At 41.5% G+C, this 20316-nt stretch overlaps 1 protein-coding gene across 1 annotated transcript in view; it reads right to left on the bottom strand.

Moving 5' to 3' along the window:
* The window catches only part of LOC121506662 (tyrosine-protein kinase receptor UFO-like), a 50232-nt gene extending 34834 nt beyond the window's left edge, over positions 1-15398 (bottom strand). The window contains exons 1-3 of the mRNA XM_041782495.1: positions 14968-15398; positions 4107-4165; positions 2764-3382 (exon numbers count right to left, since the gene is read on the bottom strand). Coding sequence (XP_041638429.1) covers positions 2764-3382; positions 4107-4165; positions 14968-15067 — 778 coding nt within the window. The 5' untranslated portion in view covers positions 15068-15398. The remainder of the gene's footprint in view (positions 1-2763; positions 3383-4106; positions 4166-14967) is intronic.
* Between the last annotated feature and the right edge of the window lie 4918 nt (positions 15399-20316).

Raw genomic sequence — 20316 nt, 5'->3', positions numbered from 1 at the left:
TTTATTTACCTGTACAGGTGTGATTGATGACTTGTTTATTTACTTGTACAGGTGTTAATGATGACTTTTTTATTTACTTGTACAGGTGTGATTGATGACCTGTTTATTTACCTGTACAGGTGTTATTGATGACTTGTTTATTTACCTGTACAGGTGTTATTGATGACTTGTTAATTTACTTGTACAGGTGTTAATGATGACTTGTTTATTTACCTGTACAGGTGTTAATGATGACATGTTTATTTACCTGTACAGGTGTGATTGATGACTTGTTTATTTACCTGTACAGGTGTGATTGATGACCTGTTTATTTACCTGTACAGGTGTTATTGATGACTTGTTTATTTACCTGTACAGGTGTTAATGATGACTTTTTTATTTACCTGTACAGGTGTGATTGATGACTTGTTTATTTACCTGTACAGGTGTTAATGATGACCTGTTTATTAACCTGTACAGGTGTGATTGATGACTTGTTTATTTACCTGTACAGGTGTTATTGATGACTTGTTCATTTACTTGTACAGGTGTTAATGATGACTTGTTTATTTACCTGTACAGGTGTTATTGATGACATGTTTATTTACCTGTACAGGTGTTATTGATGACTTGTTTATTTACCTTTACAGGTGTGATTGATGACCTGTTTATTTACCTGTACAGATGTTAATGATGACTTGTTTATTTACCTGTACAGGTGTTAATGATGACTTTTTTATTTACCTGTACAGGTGTGATTGATGACTTGTTTATTTACCTGTACAGGTGTTAATGATGACTTGTTTATTTACCTGTACAGGTGTTATTGATGACTTGTTTATTTACCTGTACAGGTGTTATTGATGACTTGTTCATTTACTTGTACAGGTGTTAATGATGACTTGTTTATTTACCTGTACGGGTGTTATTGATGACTTGTTTATTTACCTGTACAGGTGTGATTGATGACCTGTTTATTTACCTGTACAGGTGTGATTGATGACCTGTTTATTTACCTGTACAGGTGTGATTGATGACTTGTTTATTTACCTGTACAGGTGTGATTGATGACCTGTTTATTTACCTGTACAGGTGTTAATGATGACTTGTTAATTTACCTGTACAGGTATGATTGACAACATGTTTATTTACCCGTACAGGTGTGATTGATGACCTGTTTATTTACCTGTACAGGTGTTATTGATGACTTGTTTATTTACCTGTACGGCTGTTATTGATGACCTGTTTATTTACCTGTACAGGTGTTATTGATGACTTGTTCATTTACTTGTACAGGTGTTAATGATGACTTGTTTATTTACCTGTACAGGTGTTATTGATGACTTGTTTATTTACCTGTACAGGTGTGATTGATGACTTGTTTATTTACCTGTACAGGTGTTATTGATGACTTGTTTATTAACCTGTACAGGTGTTACTGATGACTTGTTTATTTACCTGTACAGGTGTTATTGATGACTTGTTTATTTACCTGTACAGGTGTTATTGATGACTTGTTTATTTACCTGTACAGGTGTTAATGATGACTTGTTTAGTTACCTGTACAGGTGTTATTGATGACTTTTTTATTTACCTGTACAGGTGTGATTGATGACTTGTTTATTTACCTGTACAGGTGTTATTGATGACCTGTTTATTTACCTGTACAGGTGTTATTGATGACTTGTTTATTTACCTGTACAGGTGTTATTGATGACCTGTTTATTTACCTGTACAGGTGTTATTGATGACTTGTTCATTTACTTGTACAGGTGTTAATGATGACTTGTTTATTTACCTGTACAGGTGTTATTGATGACTTGTTTATTTACCTGTACAGGTGTGATTGATGACTTGTTTATTTACCTGTACCGGTGTTATTGATTACTTGTTTATTAACCTGTACAGGTGTTACTGATGACTTGTTTATTTACCTGTACAGGTGTGATTGATGACTTGTTTATTTACCTGTACAGGTGTTATTGATGACTTGTTTATTTACCTGTACAGGTGTTATTGATGACTTGTTTATTTACCTATACAGGTGTTATTGATGACTTGTTTATTTACCTGTACAGGTGTTATTGATGACTTGTTTATTTACCTGTACAGGTGTTATTGATGACTTGTTTATTTACCTGTAAAGGTGTTATTGATGACCTGTTTATTTACCTGTACAGGTGTTATTGATGACTTGTTCATTTACCTGTACAGGTGTTATTGATGACCTGTTTATTTACCTGTACAGGTGTGATTGATGACTTGTTTATTTACCTGTACAGGTGTTATTGATGACTTGTTTATTTACCTGTACAGGTGTTAATGATGACCTGTTTATTTACCTGTACAGGTGTTATTGATGACTTGTTTATTTACCTGTACAGGTGTTATTGATGACCTGTTTATTTACCTGTACAGGTGTTATTGATGACTTGTTTATTTACCTGTACAGGTGTGATTGATGACTTGTTTATTTACCTGTACAGGTGTGATTGATGACTTGTTTATTTACCTGTACAGGTGTGATTGATGACTTGTTTATTTACCTGTACAGGTGTTAATGATGACTTGTTTATTTACCTGTACAGGTGTGATTGATAACATGTTTATTTACCCGTACAGGTGTGATTGATGACTTGTTTATTTACCTGTACAGGTGTTAATGATGACTTGTTTATTTACCTGTACAGGTGTGATTGATAACATGTTTATTTACCCGTACAGGTGTGATTGATGACTTGTTTATTTACCTGTACAGGTGTTAATGATGACTTGTTTATTTACCTGTACAGGTGTTATTGATGACCTGGTGTCCAGTCCGACAGGTGCACTCCCCCTGAATAGTTCCCCAGTCTCCGTTCTCCATGCACTCTCTGTGAGGATGGGAAACAGACTCAGCCCCTTCCACACAGGTGCCCGTTACTGGTCCAGATCCAGAGCTCGTCCCTCTAAAGGTGACCAGCTGATCTGTGATGTCAGAGCACTTCCTGTAGTAGATCCTGATGGAGGTAACTAGTGCACAGGTCCCTGAGTACGAAAAGGCCAGCTGGAAGCCTCGGCGTCTGACTCGTCCCAGATTCAGGGCCCGGCTCAGGTTCAGGTGGGTCTGGATTTGCTGATGGGGGACGCTGGCTGAGAATGGCCTCGTGGTCTTTAGGTTAAGCACCATCCCTCCAGGTTTCAAGGTGGAGATGGGCGTGTCTGAGTCAAACAGGTGGACTTGGAGCGGACCCAGCTCGCCTTCTACTTCTTCTTCTTGTGTAAAAGAAAGATCCATCAACAGGAAGTGAGCGTCTTTACGCTCCATCCAACCACTCAACACCGACCTGGACACCCGCCGTCCACACGCCTGAAGAACCGGGACCCGAGAGCCAGACTGAACTCTGAGGAGGACCTCAGTCCACTGACACAGAAAAATAACACATTTAATTATACAGTTTTGTTTGTAAATATCTATCATACAGTGAAAACCCTTATCCCTCCAGGAGAGCAACAAAGAGACATGAAGAGCAGCAAACAAACAGGTTTAGGATGAGCGTACATTTACAGTGGCTCACAACTTGAACTTTCCACATTTCTTCACATTACAAATACAAACGTAAATATATTTTATTGGGATTTTGCCTGATTTATGACCAAATGCACCATGTAATTGTGAAGTGGAAGGAAAATTATACATAGCTTTAAAATGTTTTACAAATGGAAATCTGAAAAGTGTGGTGTGCAAAAGTATTCACCCCCTGAAGTCTGGCTTAAAAACTGCTGTTCAAAGATGCTCTCCATCAAAGATGACTGAGCTTCAGCAATTTAGAAAAGATGTCAGCCTCTAGATGTGCAAAGTTGGTAGAGAAAGACCCCAAAAGGCTTGCAGCTGTAACTGCAGCTGAAGGTGGCGCTACAAAGCACTGACTCCAGGGGGGTGAATACTTTTGCACACCACACTCTTTATTTGTTAAACATGCTGAAAGTCGTGTTTAATTTTTCTTTTAACTTTGCAATTATGCTCCACTTTATGTTAATCTAAATCCAAATAAAATCTGTTAATGTTTGTGGTTGTAACCTGAAGAAATGTGGAGAAGTTCAAGGATGAATACTTTTACAAGCCACTGTACATATTCCACACTGACCTCTCTGATTGGCTGAGACGTCCAGCCCAGGTTCGTCTGCTTGTCAGAACTAAAAATCTCTGAAAAACACACAAAGTCAAACATTCATTACTTTTATTGCCCCAGATTTTGAGTGAAGATATTTCAGATCATTGTTTTAAAATCATCCCATCAGAAATAACCAGAGTTCTGGCGGTTACCTCCTACCATCAACAATCATGATCATTAGGATCAATGATCATTATTCACCCTACTGTGTCCCTAGAGCTGTTTTTTTTTCACTCTTTTGGGCTGTTTTTTGTGGGAAGCTTTGGTTGTGTTGATGTGAATGGCACACATTTTGCTAAGGGTATAAGGGTGAGGTATTTTGGGTGAATTTTGGTATTTCAGGAAAAAACTTTTTTTTAGTCTTTTAATACACAGTGTTAACAAACAACAGTCACATCAAGCCCTGTGTGTATGCAAATATATATAAAATCAAATCCCTCCCTTGCCCAGACTCGCAGACTTCTGGACGGAGATCTCAGATGTTGTTCCTGGTATCTGCTGGAGTCATCCACCCAGCTTGGGGTTACAGCCCCCAGTGTCCCAGTGTGACACCATGAGTTTATAAAACGAAGCTTCAAATCATGAAAACTGAGGCAGTAAAATCTGCTCCAGGTGTGGGCGTGTCTGTTGAATGAGCTGAAACCACGCCCACTCAGGACACGGGTAGTCTGCAGCATTAACCCCCTCACTCATGGTGTCATACTTGGAAAAATATTTTCCTCTAAAAACATGAACCAATAAACAAAACATGCAGAACTATAACTGTGCAATGAAACATGAACATTATAGAACGGTACAAGAGTACAAGACTGAATTCCATTGCACAAAATGAACCAGAAGTCCCTGCTCCAGGTGGCTGCTTCCTTCCACAATATTATAGCGTTAGAGGGGCGGGGTCATTCTCTACTGTGGGCTCATGACATCATGAGCCCACATATTGGCCCCGCCCACATGAAACCAAGCCAGGAAAGAGATGAAATGGCCTAAATCCAGAATTCAGTCTCATGTAGATCTCAGAGTTTTCACATGTTTACAGAAACCAGATTCCAACATTTCTAGAGTGTTCAGACAAAAACTTTGGATTTCACTTTACAGGGTCTTTAACATGATCATTGCATCTTTCAGCTGAAAAGTGTAAACCACTAATCTGATTTAGTAATGCCAAAGTTTTTGGACAAATCATAAAAGAATAAGGAATGATTGCTATAAAGCTGAAGTGGAAACAACATCCAGGTTTACAGTGTAGTCTGTACTAAACCTTGAGCACTAATAACTTCCTTACCTAAGTACTCTACACAAAAGAATTTTACTTATTTGAACTGAAGTGTAATTGTTCTTTCCTTAAAAAGCCTTTTTAAGTACAACACAAAAATCTTTATTTTGCTCTACTAGGGTCATAAAGTTAAAGTTACTTGGTTTTTTCAAGGCAATCGGTTTGCATGATTTTTTTTAAGTAAGATTAACTAATTGGATTTTACAGTGTACCAGTACAAAAAGACTTTCCAAAATGCTAGATGTTTACCTTCAATGCATGGTTAATGCCCTCTTGGTCCTGGGATACAAGCGATTGCGTGTGTGCAAGATGACAGCAAGTGGAAGGAGGGATGCCGCAAAGGACATGAGTGAAGGGGTGTTAGCCCAGAGTATGGGTTACTCTGACATGTTAACCCAGAAATATCATTAACTCAAGCAACCCAGAAATTGGAATTACCCTTTCAACCAGAAAATGGGTTGATTTCTGAACATCAACACAGAAATACAACCCAACCCCAGCAACCCAGAAACTGTGTTGATGAAGTAACGCAGGAGTTTTCAGTGTGCAGGCTGGTTAGTCATCACCATCTTGTTTGTCTGGATCTGGAAGTCCCACAGGATCTTAGCTCGCTTGTTCTCCACCACCTTCTTACAGTGGGAAGTTTCCACAGTCAGTGGTGGTTTGGTGAGCCATTTCATCAGCTGGTGCTGGTCCACTGTGTTTGATCAGGTCAAAGGTCAGTGCAGAGGAAGTTTCAGAGACCTTCATGCTTCCCTCTGTTGACCAGCTTTATGGAGATGCTGATTTCATTTTCCAGCAGGACTTGACACCTGCCCACATGACCAAAAGTACCAAAACCTGGTTTAAGGACCCTGGTACCCCTGTAAACTGGTCTGACCTAAACCCCATAGAGGATCTCTGAGGTATTGTGAAGAGTAGGATGAGAGACACCTGACAGGACGACGCTGAAGAGCTGAAGGCTGCCATCAGAGCAACCTGGGCTTCATAACACCTCACACTGTAAGCCCAATTAAAAATATAAGTACAATGCATAGAAATTTAAACGTTTTGATGCTCTACTTAAGGAATTCAAGCATACTTAACTAATTTGGGTGCATAAGTTATAAATTTAAGAAGAAATGATTAAAAAATTGTAGTTTTAGTCAAAACCACACCCCTATTCTCATTCAGAAGGAAAGTGGGGCTCAGTGATTGGCTGGCAGGATGGGTGAACCGAAACCTTGACGCACTGATGACTGCCATCTTGGATGCCGCCACCAGAGGCCTGTACGATGAAGCTGGATTTTCTCTTATCCAGATAACTTCAGGATTAACCCTGGATTTTCTGTACGAAGAAACTGGCTCAAATCTTGCCGGGATAAATCACCACGGTAACTTATGCTGAACGGCTAACCTGCTCTGGAGCAGGTTATGTGCTGGATAAGAGATCAGCGAGTATAAAAGCTCCGCCTCCTGACCAATCAGTTCTCTTGGAAAATGGCCCGCCCACTCTTAGAAGATCCTGGTTGGTGCACGGAAGAGAAGAATAGAAAGAAGAAGAGAAGAAAAGAAAAGAATATTTAGAGATAAATGCAACCCTTTCGATTTACCCAATGACATCCTATACGAAAGGTACAGATGAGTGATATTCAACCTGTGGTTCTAGGGCCACATGTGGCTCTTTTGTGATGATTTGTGGATCTCTTATGTCTTAATTTCAAATATTATTCCTCCCGAAAACCATAAAAAAGAGAAACTTTGACTTCACAAATTATCCATTGCAAGTCACATTAATCTGCTTACCACAATTACCGTTTGCTTAAATTGTCAATCATTTCCCCCCTTTATTGCCTCTTGTAATCTATTTTTACTGCTTTAAGCCCACTTTGCACTGTAAACCCAGATTTTGTTTCTACTTAAACTTTTTAGCAATCATTACTTACTCTTCCGTGTTTTGACAAAACACATTAACATTACTAAATCAGATTAGTTGTTTGTTCTATTCAGCTGAAAGATGCAATGATCATGTTAAGCTGAGATAACTTAACATATTTAGTTCTTACAGGGGAGGCTTTTTCAACATTTTCTAATAAAACCATGTATGAGACTGTCAGTGCATCTGTTGGCACCGGCAGGCAACGCTTCTATCATAACTCACACATGTGGTGAAGCAAATACTGTGCCTCATTGTGTCTCCTCTCCACTAGGGAAGGAATGATAGGCTGATCCAGATCACTGTCTGGTTCCAGCAATGTTGTTAAATGACTCTTCCCTATCGGGTGAAAGGGTTGATGGTGGAAGTCTGTGGTATGTGAGTGCTTTACTGGGTTTATATTGTGGTAAGCAGGGATAAGGAATGGCTCCCAGATGACTTGAATGACTTTGAAGAGTTCTTGCACAGGAAGCATGAACTGTTGCTTCCACAGCCACAGATACAGTCACATACAGACAACATTGACTTCTCACTAAAAACATCAACTAATAGACTAAACATGCATAATAACAACTTTGCAATGAACATGAACGTTATAAACATTATGTATGGTCATGGCGTTATATTTTGGCTTTTGTGTTGTTTATCTTATTTAATCACTCAAAGGGAAAAACATTTAGTAGAATAATTTGATGGAATCATAAGTTGTACAAAAGATTTTAAGTGAAATTGACTCAGAATTAAATTGACTGAACTGAAAATGCCTAGTTCTATTATTTTGCAAAATTAATAACATTACTCAATATTTTAAGTTGTATCAAAAAGGATTTAACTCTGTTTTAATTAGAGATATTCAGTAGAATCATCTTCAGTAATAATTTTAACTACTGAAGATGTTGAGTTAAATGAATATAAGGTTTTATCTTTCATTACTCAGTTTTTTTTTAAGGTAACCGGTTTACTAGTATTTTTCAAGTAAACTCAGCTCATTTGGGTTTACAGTGCAGCAGTGCCACAGGCTGATCGCCTCCATGCCACGCCACAGTGATGCAGTAATTCATGAAAAAGGAGCCCAGACCAAGTAGTGAGCGCTGGACATGTTCATACCTCTCAGTAGTCCAACATTTCTGTGTTACTAATCCATTTTATTGGTTTTCAGTACTTAGATCCTGAGTTTTGGGTTTTCACAGCTGTAAGCCAAAATCATCAACATTTAACAAAAAACAAAAAACAAACAAACAAACAAAAAAAAAAACCACCTGAAATATATCAGTCTGTGTGTGATGAGTCTTTATGTCAGTTTACCTTTGTGAATGGAATTACAGAAATAAATCCAGTGTTTACTGATATTCTGCTGATGGAAATGCAACAACAAAAAAAAAAAACGTTGCAAGAGCCACAATCTAAGTGGTAAAAAGTGGCAAAAAAAGAGTCAAAGCTGGCAAAATAGGTATAAAGCTGTAAACAAGTGGCCTAAAATGGATGAATAAGAGGTAAAATAGGAAGAAATGGCAAAAATTGAGTGAAAAGTGACAAAAAATTTCGAAAAAAATTGGCAAAAAGCAGCAAAAAGGTGGGGAAATGAGTGAAAAATGACATGTAATGGCAAGAGGCACCTTTAATGGGCAAAAAAGTGGTAAAAAAGCAAAAAAAAAAAAAAAAAAAAAGTAAAAGATTACAAATAAGGCCAATGAAAATATACAGACAAACTAGAGGTTGACATTTACATTTGACAGTTAAAGCCTGCTGGATAAGTATGGGAAACACATTGCAGCGGATAATTCTGAGGTCAAAGGTTCCCTTTTTTACGGTTTCTCTGGGGAATAATATTTTAAATTTAGACATAAAAAGCCAAAATCATCACAGAAGAGCCACACGCTGAGTATCACTGGTTTAAGCCTAATACAGCTACATATATAGCAGTATTTCCACCCTGGCAGCTTTTGACCAGCTCATCTTCATTTTCCTTTTGATTCAGCAGAAAAATGACTGAAGTGCTTTCACTTCCTCTGTTCCTCCTAAAATGGTCTCTGGTCACTTCCTTTATTTTCTCTGATGTCACGTTTTTCATGTCAAATATAGATTCCTGCTCAGACCCAAAGAGACAGAGAAACATTTTTGACCAGAGTTAGGACAGTGAAGTCATGACAACAAGACAAACAGCTGCAGCCGTCCCCCTATTAACCAACATGCAGCAGAAATCCAACTTTAGTTAGCATTCACAACACCACAACACAGCTTTTTGGCACTTTAAGGACACCATACTTCTCTCCCAATATTTGGATCATTGTAGTAAGGCTGGTCATAGAGTTTTAGATACATAGAAGCCACTGCATGAAATCAAAGCAGACTTATTCAGGGCCCTGCTTTCATCTGTGCCAGCTTATTTCATATTTAGCCCTCACATCTACAACCCTGGAGAACCGTCTGAGGAACACTCAACATCCAACACAGCACACCATCACACTCTTCTTTACACTATAAAAATTCTTTGTTACATAATCAACACAGTTTCTGGGTTGCTGGGGTTGGGTTGTATTTCTGTGTTAATTTTCAGAAATGAACCCATTTTCTGGTTTAAAGGGTAAATCCAATTTCTGGGTTGCTTGAGTTAATGATATTTCTGGGTTAACATATCAGAGTAACCCATACTCTGGGTTAACACCCTATCGCTCAAAATTTTCCAAAAACCATGTATGAGACTGTCAGTGCATCTGTTGGCACCAGCAGGCAACGCTTCCATCATTGCTTCAATGTGTGGTGAAGTTAATGCTCTACCTCACTGTGTCTTCACTCTACCAGGGAGGGAGTGCTTGATCTAGACCGCAGTCTGTGTCCAGAAATGGACTCTTTAGTAATGGGGACAGGATTAAGTCCCATACATTGAAGTCTGCATCCTCTCGGTACATTTGCGTTTAATTTTGTGGCAAGCAGTGATGAGGAAGATAAGTTCAATGACTTTGACAAACTCTCACACAGAAAGCATGAACAGCTATTATTTACTCTCAACCCCAGATACAGTCACATACAGACAGGGTGGTCTGCAGCATTGACCCCCTCACTCATGGTGTCACACTTCAAAAAACACTTCTCACTAAAAACATCAACTAATAGACTAAACATGCAGAATTACAACTTTGCAATGAACATGAACATTAAAAACATTATGGTTTATGGTGGTTGGGGGTTGTAAAGGGAAGACGGGATGTGTGGAGATCCAAGAGGATTGTCTGTGATTTTCAAGTTGTAAAAGCAGTCCAGGCATACCAACTGAGGTTAAACTTTGATTCATCCTCCTCAGCTTCAGTAGAAGGAGTGAAATGCTGGCAGTGTAATGAAATGGATGAGGGAGAGGGGAGGTGGGAGAGAACCAAAGGGAAACCCAACAGGAAGAGACCTAGGGGGGAAGAGCAGGGGGAAAACGCTAAGGCAATAAGAACAGACAGCAGTCAGTCAGGAGAGTACAAAGTTATCTTCAAACTGATAGGAGAGCAGGCGGGATTTAGATCCATTAATCCCATCGCCGGGGATTTGAAGGGAGAGGTGGGTGAAGTGCTTGATGCAAGAATTTGGCAGATGGGAAACTGATTGTTTTGTGTAAATCTGCAGCCTAGTTGGCCAAAGCTGTCTCTCTGCAGACGATAGGGAGGAAGCATGTGGTAGGATTTGTCCCAGGGGACAGAGCTGCAGGGTTGAAGGGTGTTATCTATGGGGTTTGGGCTGAAATCTCCATGGAGGAGTTGAGGAAGGAATTTAAAAGGGCAAAAGTGGCTGATGCATCTAGGATACGGGTGTTTCGTGATGGAGGATAATTTGTGTGCAGGAAACATGGCTGAAACCTGTGTTAGATTTTGTGATCCCAGGGTATGTGTGTATGAGAAAGGATAGGGGAACACCTGGGGGAGGATGAACCACCTTCATTAAAGAAGGAGTCCAGCATAGGAGAGTGGAGGTGGATTCAGATCTTGAGGTGGTAGCAGTGGAGGTGTGGAGTTCTGCTGGTAGGTTCACTGTGGTTAATTATTACAACCCCTGTCTTCAGCTGGAGGTGGAAAAATTGGATGGGATGATGGGGCAGTTGTGCCCCCCAGTGGTGTGGACAGGAGACTTTAATGCACATAATCCACTGTGGGGTAGCAAAAATAAAGGTGAAGGTTTGGGAGGGGTGATGAGTGAGGGGAGTGTAGAGGCATGGTGGAGGTCCTTTTGCAGTGTAGCAGTAGAGGCAGTTAGAGAGGCTGCTCCAGCCAAGAAAGGGAGAAGAGAGAGGAAAATAGTCCCGTGGTGGAACAAGGCTTGCAATGAGGCAGTGAGGGCCTGCAAAAGAGCGTATAGGCAACTTAGGAGAGGCCCAGTTGAGAGCCATGTTATAGAATATAAAAGGCAGCGAGCAAAGGCTAGGAAGGTTATTAAAGAGGCTAAGAGGGAAAGATGGCACAAGTTTTGTGACACATTCAGGAGAGAAACAACTGTAGGTATGGGGCATGATTCATAAAATGGCTGGGGTAAACAGAGGTAAGTCTATGTCAGTATTAATAGAGGGAGTGAGGAGAGTGTGAGTAATAAGGAAAAGGTGGATTTGTTAGCTAAAACTTATCAGAGAGTGCACAGTGCTAGCAATGTGGACAGTGAAGGAAAGTTGAGGAGAGAGCAGCTGATTGTGCAGGAAGGGCACAAGCTGAACAAAGACACAGATAATAGCGATGCAGTAAATGTATTTTTCTCTATGCACGAGCTAAAACGTGCTATAGGGCGAGGCCGTCATACCACCCCAGGGAGAGATGGTTTAGGGTATGAGGTGTTCAAGCAGATGAATGAAGAGGCACTAGAGGAGATGTTAGCTCTTATAAACACAGTATGGGAAGAAGGTGTGCCAGCAGAATGGAAGCATGCAGTAGTAATCCCAATTCTGAAGCCAGGAAAGGAGGCCAGTAGCCCTGGATCGTACAGGCCCATTGCCCTTACAGCAGTTATGTGTATGGAGAGAATGGTGACTGATCGTTTGGTGCACTTTCTAGAGCAGAGAGGGTATTTTGCCCCATACCAAAGCAGATTTAGGCAAGGACAGGGGACAATGGATGCTGTTCTTTTGTTAGACAGAGATATCAAAAAGCGCTGGTCAACAAGGAGGTAGTGATAGCTGCGTTCTTGGATATTGAGAGAGCATATGATATGCTGTGGAAGGAAGGACTTGGTATTAAATTGTATGATGCAGGGATTAGAGGCAGAATGTTGAACTGGATTAGGGAGTTTTTGGCAGGTCGTACTATTCAGGTGAAAGTGGGAGGAAGCTATTCTAACATTGTAGCTGTAGATAATGGTACCCCGCAGGGCAGTGTTATCAGCCCAGTTCTTTTTAATATAATGATTAATGATATGTTTGATGATTTGGGTGATTTGATTTGGTAGATCCCTATTTGTGGATGACAGAGCAATCTGGAGGAGAGGGTGAAATGTAGAGTATCTGATGAAAGAGACGCAGAGAGCACTTAATAAGGGGCAGGAGTGGGCTGATAAGTGGGGGTTCAGGCTTTCTGTCTCCAAATCAAATTATGTGATTTTTGGCAGGAAAAGGACGGTAGGCAGTGAGGGCCTCAAGTTACACGGGTCACTACTGGACAAAGTAAAGGTTTTTAAATTTCTGGGGGTATGGATGGATGAGAAATTAACATATAAAGTGCATGTGGACAAGATGGTGAGTAGGTGTGAGAAGGTAATCAATATCATGAGATGTCTGACTGGTTGTCCTTGGGGGGCAGAAAGGTCTGCAATGTTGATGATTTACAAGGTTAGATCCATCTTTGACTATGGTTGTCTGGCGTATGGTTCAGCAGCCAAGACTAATCTTGCAAAACTGGATGTAGTGCAGGCCAGAGCCCTGAGGCTGTGCACTGTGGCTTTCTGGACAATGCCAATCTCTGTGCTGTTGGCAGAGGTAGGGGAGACCCCACTGAGGCTGTGGTGGGAGAAATTGGCACTCAAGTATTGGGTTAAATTGAATGGATTCTCATCATCTCTTCCTTCAAATGTCCTGATGACTAAATGCTGGGAATTTGAGAATGGGCAGAGTAGACTTAATAGGGTCAGTTTTGTAGAATCTGTTAGAAAATACATAGAGGAGCTGGGCCTTGAGGAGGTTAGTGTAGCACCCACTGTGTGCTGCCCACCTGTCCCACGGTGGTTATGGGCTGAGGCAGATGAGGATGTGTCAGTAAAACAGCTAATACAAGAGGGAGCGATAGGAAATGTGGCAGAAAGGGTAGAGAGATACCTTGAGAATAGATGGGAGGAGTGTATTAAGATCTACACAGATGGGTCAAGAGACCCAGAGAGTGGGAAAGCGGGATTTGGAATATATATTCCACATGTCCACATCTGCCAAAGCAAGAGACTGTCTGATGGAGTTTCTATTTTTACAGCAGAGCTGATAGCGCTACTGTGGGCCCTGTGGTGGGTTGAGGATGGGGGGCTGGATCAGGTGGTTTTATGTACAGACTCTCTGTCAGCTCTAATGGCATTGAGGGGAGCCGAGGGAGGTAACGCTAGGGTGGATATAGTTGGGGAGGTGTTGATGCTGGTGTCTAAGCTGGAGAGGAGGGGGTGTACTATTGGGTTTATGTGGGTGCCCGCACATGTAGGGATAGAGGGGAGTGAGGTGGCAGACAGGGCAGCAAAGTGCAGTCTGTGCAGGAAGGAGGTGGATGTCAGAGTCCCTTTAGGAAAAATGTAATGTGGCAGCACCATTAACAAAAGAATCCTCCACCAGTGGCAGCAGGAGTGGGAGGGAGACAGCAGTGGGAGGAAACTGTTCCGAATCCAGCCATCAGTACGACCATAAAGAGAGTGTGTGACGAGGGCAGAGGACGTCAAGCTGACAAGGCTTAGACTGGGGCATTGTGGTTTAGCGAGCGGGTTGGTATTAGTGGGGAAACATCCTGATGGGTAGTGTGAACACTGCGAAACCTCAGAGACAGTGATTCATGTCATAATGGAGTGTCCAGCTTACGCTGAGCACAGAAAGATACTATTTATTCATCTGGAAAAGATGGGACTTAAATCATTTTCACTTGCAACAATACTGGGTGAGGGATTGGGTGAGAGGGAGAGTGCACGGGCAGTAGTTCACTTTCTTTTAACAACAGGCCTGTATAGTAGAATACAGGCCTTACAGGAGGGAGCTGCAATAACGTGTAGCCAGCGGTGTATGGCAGCAATGCACCAAGCTGTGCCTAGTCTGCCGGAAATCAAAGAAGAAGAAGAAGATGTATCTGTGGTTCTCAGTAAAAGAAAGTGGCTCATGCTTCCTGTGCAAAAGTTTGTCAAAGTCATTTAACCTGTCTGAGAGCCATTCCTCTCCACAAAATAAAACTAGAGCCAGAAAATGCAGATTACCTCCCTATCTCTAAACCTGACGTTCTGTGTTAAATAACCCAGAACTCTAGTTAGTATACCCAACTATTGGGTTGACTATTCAACCCATTATTCTGGGTTAAATGTATAACACAGTTTTCCTGGTTAAATTCAAACCAGGAAGTGCTGGTCACTTTTGACCCTGAGGTTGGGTTAAAATAACAATAATGGGTTGTTTTTAACACAGGAGTTTTTAGTGTGTAGATATCTCAGACAAACTGGGACACAAAACTCACCCTCCTCTGCTGGAGATGGAACATCACTGCTGACTCCACAAGCCAGGACCCAGAGGAGGGTCACCCAGGAACCGACACCATCAATGAAAGATCTCATCATCTCTCAGATGGTTTAAAACTAGAAAATCTACTTTTAGTCCACTTCTGAGGTTCTACAGTCCAGATCTTCTACTTTTAGTCCACTTCTGAGGTTCTACAGTCCAGATCTTCTACTTTTAGTCCACTTCTGAGGTTCTACAGTCCAGATCTTCTACTTTTAGTCCACTTGTAAGGTCCTGAAGTCCAGAAATCTTCTAGTTTTGGTCCACTTCTAGTGTCCAGATCTTCTACTTTTAGTCCACTTCTCTGGTTCTAACGTCCAGTAATCTTCTACTTTTAGTCCATTTGTAATGTTCTTACGTCCAGATCTGCTATCTGCTCCTATTTAAATGACTGACCTACTTGTCTAAGTCTTTTTTGGTAAATGTTTGAGGAACTTTCTAGTTAAACTGCTGACGTGACTCTTCCTCTTCTCAAGAAAACTCCCACTCCTTCTGATCTGCTGATTCCTGAATCTTTCCACTATTTCATCAAAAACAAAACAAAACAAAACAAAAAAAAAAACCCTCTATGTATTCATCATAACAAACATTTGTAATATTAACTAGTGTTCATTAGTTTGCAGGTTTGCAAAATCAGGTGAAATAAATGGGATGTTTGTGTAGAAATAAAAGATGAATATAGAACGATCAAGGGTTAAAAATATCACTATCTCAAACATCAGGACTTTCTTTGTCTTTGAAACATCCTTATAGAGAGCTGTGTAAGTGGATCAGCAGCTTCCAGAACTTTCTGTCCATGACAGGAAGTGATTCTGGTGTGATGGCTCATTGAAACCTCTGAGGGGAGATAGCCCACAGTGAATAATAGTTCCACTGCCTGGCTGGTTAGATGGAGTGTTGACATGTAGTCAGGCCCAGCATTGTTCATGTTAGATCACCTCACAGTCATTTAGACCAACAGAACAGACCCGGACTCCATCCGTACCTTTATTATTCTCTCTGACTTATGGAGAGGATTTGGAGAGTTTAGCATATTTCTAGAGGCATCTGGCTGCAGCCCTCAGGCAAACCTCTACGCTGGGGCGAAACCTCTGTGCTGGGGCATGACATATATTACCCGTGACGAAATTTCAGCCCTATCCGCTTGCCGACAGGCTGGCCTTAAACCTAACCAGTCAGAATTTAATGTCTAAACCTAACCAGTCGGATTTAAACGCCTAAACTGAACCAGTCGGGGTACGGGGCTACGCTAATGTGTCATAAGCACATGTGTGTCATAAGCACAGCGTTGTTGTCATGCTAACAACAGCTAGGTCATGCTAACAACAGCTAACACGCTGCACGCCCAAGCCTAGGCTTGGGCAATGACGTCACGCCCCAGCGTAGAGGTTTCGCCCCACCGTAGAAGTGTCCAGCCGAACGCCCCAGCGTAGAGGTTTCGCCCCACCGTAGAAGTGTCCAGCCGAACGCCCCAGCGTAGAGGTTTCGCCCCACCGTAGAAGTGTCCAGCCGAACGCCCCAGCGTAGAGGTTTCGCCCCACCGTAGAAGTGTCCAGCCGAACGCCCCAGCGTAGAGGTTTTGCCCCACCGTAGAAGTGTCCAGCCGAACGCCCCAGCGTAGAGGTTTTGCCCCACTGTAGAAGTGTCCAGCCGAACGCCCCAGCGTAGAGGTTTTGCCCCACCGTAGAAGTGTCCAGCCGAACGCCCCAGCGTAGAGGTTTTGCCCACCGTAGAAGTGTCCAGCCGAACGCCCCAGCGTAGAGGTTTTGCCCCACCGTAGAAGTGTCCAGCCGAACGCCCCAGCGTAGAGGTTTTGCCCCACCGTAGAAGTGTCCAGCCGAACGCCCCAGCGTAGAGGTTTCGCCCCACCGTAGAAGTGTCCAGCCGAACGCCCCAGCGTAGAGGTTTTGCCCCACCGTAGAAGTGTCCAGCCGAACGCCCCAGCGTAGAGGTTTTGCCCCACCGTAGAAGTGTCCAGCCGAACGCCCCAGCGTAGAGGTTTTGCCCCACCGTAGAAGTGTCCAGCCGAACGCCCCAGCGAGGTTTTGCCCCACCGTAGAAGTGTCCAGCCGAACGCCCCAGCGTAGAGGTTTTGCCCCACCGTAGAAGTGTCCAGCCGAACGCCCCAGCGTAGAGGTTTCGCCCCACCGTAGAAGTGTCCAGCCGAACGCCCCAGCGTAGAGGGCTGCAGCCAGACCCTCTTGAGTGACTCAGCTAACTCCGGCTAAATAGTGGATGTTTTTGATATCTTTGGTGCTCACCAGTGTGCGAAAATACCCAGCCACAATCGGGGGGGTCCACCCTAACTAGTGCTTCAGTATCAGGCTGAAGTCTTACACAGCATGCAGTATACAGGATCACAAGTAATGCATACACACACATTAAACACACATCACCCAGTCTAGCATCGTCATCAACAAAGCTGCACACAGCTGCAAGACCACAGCACAACTCTGCTCTGTGACCAGGGAAGGACACTCACGCGTCCCTCTCTTGGGGGCGTGCGCTCACACATGCACACACATACGTGCACTTATGAACCCAGCCAACGGACGTATGGTGAAATATATATTTGAATATGAAGCACAGCAGGTCTATCACAGTCAGTTAATTCAGTCTGGGTTTAATAGATTTTTTTTGGAGACCCCAACTCACCGGTAGATGTCCTAGCAGCGGCCTCGCCAGAATTAGCTCGGGATGTCTCTGCTCCATCTTCATCACTGTTTCGGTTTAGTCTTTTAGATGAGAATCAAAAGTTTTCAGGCAAAGAACTCTGCTTTCTCTTTGACATATTTCGCTGAATTTAATCACACTGAGTCCACAATTTCAGGAGAGTAACCAAAGCGGTAAGAAACACACAAGCTGTATGGCGGGGTTACGCGAGGTCATTGTTGCGGAGCATTTGAAACAGCGCCCCCCATTTTTGGAAGCTTTATCAGAGACATTATTCTTACGTATTCTTATATGAGAATAAATTCTTTACAATGAACCTAATTAAAACAAACATGACGTGCTTTCAAATGGCATTAGCAGTGACAATAGCAAGTGAAAAAATGACATTATAAATACTTCTCAAGAGACCCCCCAAAAATTTGCAGTTGAGGGTTTCAAGGGGTCTCTTGTGTCAATTAGGGGGTCTCAGACCCCCCTAGACCCCCCCGTATTTCACACAGTGGTGCTTACCCTTCTGGCCAAATATCAATATCCATAGACCTGGAAGCAGTTTGGATCTCCGTCGAGTCCAAATATTTCAGATTTAAGTAGATATTAGTACGTTTTCCCCCTGTTTTCGCTGCTCCTCACAGAGCAGACTTCTGGGATTTCATGCCAAGGCCATCTCTGCATTCATATATCGATCAACCAATAGGCGAACAGTTCAACCCAGGACACACTTAGGACCGCCCCCTCATTTGAATAACATTTCTTGCTGTATTTCATGCTGACAGGTTCTGCAGCATGAAATAAATAAATGTGAGAGCATAGCACTTTATTTATTGATTGACATTTACTTCTATTTATATATTTATTTTTGTATTTATTTCTACTTTTATTTATTTCTATTATATTTTGAGTGTTATTCTTTATATTTGTATATATTTTTACTTTTATTTATTTATGTATATATTTTTTAATTTTTTTTATTTATTTCCATTTATATATATTTTTTGTAATTTTTAAATTTAATTAAAAAAAAAAATTATTCTTGTTTTCATTTTTACTTTTATTTATGTATTTATTTATTTTTAATTTTGGCAGGTTTGGTCCTCCATACACTGCAGCTCTCACTGACTTAACTTAGTGCTTTGTGCTGCTGCTAAAGCGTCCAGACATGGAGCACTTTTTTGACATTTTAAATCAGTGACACAGCTTCTTCACCGGTGCTCAGCGACTCTCTGTTTGGTGGAGATACAAAAGGAGATGCATCCCAGCCGTCAGGTGATGGAGCTGGAGCGCTCCTGTAATACCGGATGGAGTTTAAAGTCGGGATCAGTGCATGAGGTATTACTGTTGTTTGATGTGATACTGGAAACTCTGGCTGGATTTTCTGAAACCAGTGGACAAACTAAAATAGAGGCAGAGCTGCTGTTGCAACACATACAAACAAAAAAGTTTGTTTTCATTCTTGTTACATTTTCCAAACTGTTTGAAAGCAGTGATTGTGTTACAGTCTGTATATCATTGATCCAAACGCTGAAAGCCACATATGCAACTTTCAGGGATGATTCAGGAGGTGACTTTTCCGACATGCTCAGACTGACAGAGGAAATGATGGAAAAGCCCGAGACAAATAAATGGGCTGTTGTTGCTTCATGTCAGCGTAAGCTGCCTTCAGAGTTTCACGAGTCCGTTGTCACCTCAACACCGGGAAAAAATTGGGCCATCAAGAGCAACGAGGATTTAAGGAAGTAATGTACATGCAGCTGTCACTGCCGCCTGCAGTTGGTATATTATTGTTCTCACTGCTGTGCCTACATGAGAGACACTCTATTTATTACTCTTCGAGAGACTGCAGTTACCAGACACTGTGTGTCTAGATATTAATTTGTGCACTCTACTGGTCATCGTGTGCCCAGACCCTACATTTTAGTACTATTTTAGCATCTTATCTTATTTTATTTTATTTTACTTAGCAATGAATTGCGTGTAATTATTGCTCAGTAGTATTTTTTTTTCCTTTTTCTTTTTTTAAATATATATATGTATATATGTGTATATGTATGTATGTATGTATGTATTTATGTGTGTGTATGTATGTATATATATATATATATAAGGTTCTGATTAGAGAAATAACAAATGTCATGCTTTCTGTTTAACACTATGAATTTTGTCTTAATCTTTAAGAGCATGTGTACATGTGTTTATGTGTTGTCAACTTAACTCAATAAACAGTTGTTCACAAAAAAAGTAATATTTATTGTGTGCATGTTATATGTTTGTACAGTAACTTCATGTCTTATTGTGTTTTTTGTGCTTCTCGCTGCAACCCAGTTTGCCCACTGGGACACTGATAAAATTGAACTTGAACTTGAGAGCCCTGTGCAGCTGTATTGTTGACAGACAGATGACAGAGTTAAACTGCAAGTTTGAAGAGGACACATATGCAATGGCGGAGCTAGACTTTTATCCTTGGGGGGGCCAGAGGGTGGCCAAGGCTATTTCAGGGGGTCCACAGACTATGACAATGAACATGTTTCTCAAACAATCAATAGCAATCGGAGTCTCTAAATGTTGAAATATATTTAAGTACATATTAAGCACAGAAAATGAGATTTGTGTATGTAATTAGCAGTTAGTAACTTAAAAC

The sequence above is a fragment of the Cheilinus undulatus genome, unplaced genomic scaffold (genome assembly GCF_018320785.1).
Source record: "Cheilinus undulatus unplaced genomic scaffold, ASM1832078v1 Contig5, whole genome shotgun sequence".
Taxonomy (NCBI): Eukaryota; Metazoa; Chordata; class Actinopteri; order Labriformes; family Labridae; genus Cheilinus; species Cheilinus undulatus.
Note: the sequence above shows the minus strand (reverse complement) of the source record. Positions and strands in the feature narration are given on the sequence as shown.